A 1,706-nucleotide genomic window follows, 5' to 3' on the forward strand; every position below is an offset into this window, starting at 1 on the left:
GTAGAGACGATTGTAGACAAAAATGAAGAGAGAGTTTCTTAGTTTTTATTTTATGCAAAACATTTCACTGTCGTCTTTTTTGTCAACAATAATGCATGTTAAAAAAGTCTTAGTCAGCGTTTTTGGACATTGGTGCATAAGAATTGGACGTCTCGTCATGGAAAAAAAGGTCGTTGACGAAAATATTTAGTCTGGTCTAGTCTGATGAAATGAGAGCCACAGACAAGGTAGGGAAGTTAGAAAGTGTTGGGAGCTGGACCATAACGAACAAGCTACTTGTCTGTAACTTCTTCTTTGGATAGATTATAAACCCTAATTTATGAATTGGTAATGTGCCCATAAATAAAATACAAAAGAAAAAAGATTCTTTGTAATAGACAAAATAAAGGGCAGGTTGCAGTGGCAGTCTTGAAAATAAACAATGAGACTGCATATTAGTTGTAGTAGACTGTAGTGTACACTGAATTAATATCTAAACAAGTATAGTGTTCCAACAGGTGTGGAGTGTCCATGCAAATCAAATCAGTCAATACAATAAACAATATTTATCACTACTTCTACAGTGAAGAAGTGGAAAAAAAACACTTTTTGAACAGTTCTGCAGCCACTGTGGTTTGCGCTTTCATTACTATTAGGGTTCATAACTAACAACACCATGGATTGCAGTTGAATAAAAAGATCAATGTCATAGATTGATATAAAGTCTCAGACTTTACCCGTAGCCACTGTTTTTCAGTCAGGGTGTCGCTGTAGTCCACATCCCGACGACAGCGTGACCCTCGGCCGAACATCTTCTCCTCCTCCTCTTCATACGTGAGCCGTTCGATCTCAGCCTCGTCTCTAATGATCCAAGAAGGCAACTCGTCCTCCTCCATGAGACGAGGCTTGCGCTTTGGGTTCCTGGCTTCCTCCCGGCGTCGGTCCATGTCCATGCGCTAAAGAGAAGAAAAGACACCTCAGTTTGAAGAGCAGATAGTGACAAAATTCTTGTTTTTTTAGGTTATACCACGTAAATGGAACCCTTAAGGTGGTTTTATACCTGAATCAAGGGTTAACGGCAGACTCACAGATTTCTCCTGTTGACATCGCACCCACATCACTACATGGATGTAATGTACATGATAAGGCCATATTGGGCGTTAATTATAAGCGCCACTGTTCTGTGTTTGCATTATTTTACTTACTTGGTGATATAGAGCGACAGTGGGCTTCACATGTACTAATATAGCTACAGTTGTAAGTAGGGCTGCACAATTGATCAAATTTTGATCACGATCACGATTTTGGCTTCCTACGATCAAATTTGTGTGATGTTTTTTTTTTTCCCCCGCCAAGCCAATCTACCGCTCAGTAAACCACTGACTGATCATGTGCCAGTCCGAGTTGTTCCCTGCACCGCGCAGCTTAGTTTCTAGATGTAGACAGTCACAGAGGACAGAGTAACGGGAGGAAAATTCAACAGATAGTAGTCGGTTATGCGTCTGTCACAAGGTTTACCAGTTTACCAGTAAACGCAACATTTGGTCCCTTCGGTGTTGTTTTTCAGACAACAGCAGTGACCAGTGCTAGATGGTGCTAGTTAGTGTCTTTTAGCTCACAAGGCTCAAGGGCGCAAGTTTAATTTTTCCCAGGTCACACCGGTGCACCGAACGTCCTCGCATCCGCTGCCTCTCCACAAACGAAGCAATGTTGTTTATATGGATATG

At 41.4% G+C, this 1,706-nt stretch overlaps 1 protein-coding gene across 3 annotated transcripts in view; it reads right to left on the reverse strand.

Moving 5' to 3' along the window:
* smarca2 (SWI/SNF related BAF chromatin remodeling complex subunit ATPase 2) overlaps positions 1–1,706 on the reverse strand; it is a 52,914-nt gene that overhangs the window by 12,843 nt on the left and 38,365 nt on the right. For all 3 annotated transcript variants that reach the window (XM_032515882.1, XM_032515881.1, XM_032515879.1), the window contains one exon: positions 717–935. In XM_032515882.1, the coding sequence (XP_032371773.1) occupies positions 717–935 (219 nt within the window). The remainder of the gene's footprint in view (positions 1–716; positions 936–1,706) is intronic.

The sequence above is a fragment of the Etheostoma spectabile genome, chromosome 5 (assembly GCF_008692095.1).
Source record: "Etheostoma spectabile isolate EspeVRDwgs_2016 chromosome 5, UIUC_Espe_1.0, whole genome shotgun sequence".
NCBI lineage: Eukaryota > Metazoa > Chordata > Actinopteri > Perciformes > Percidae > Etheostoma > Etheostoma spectabile.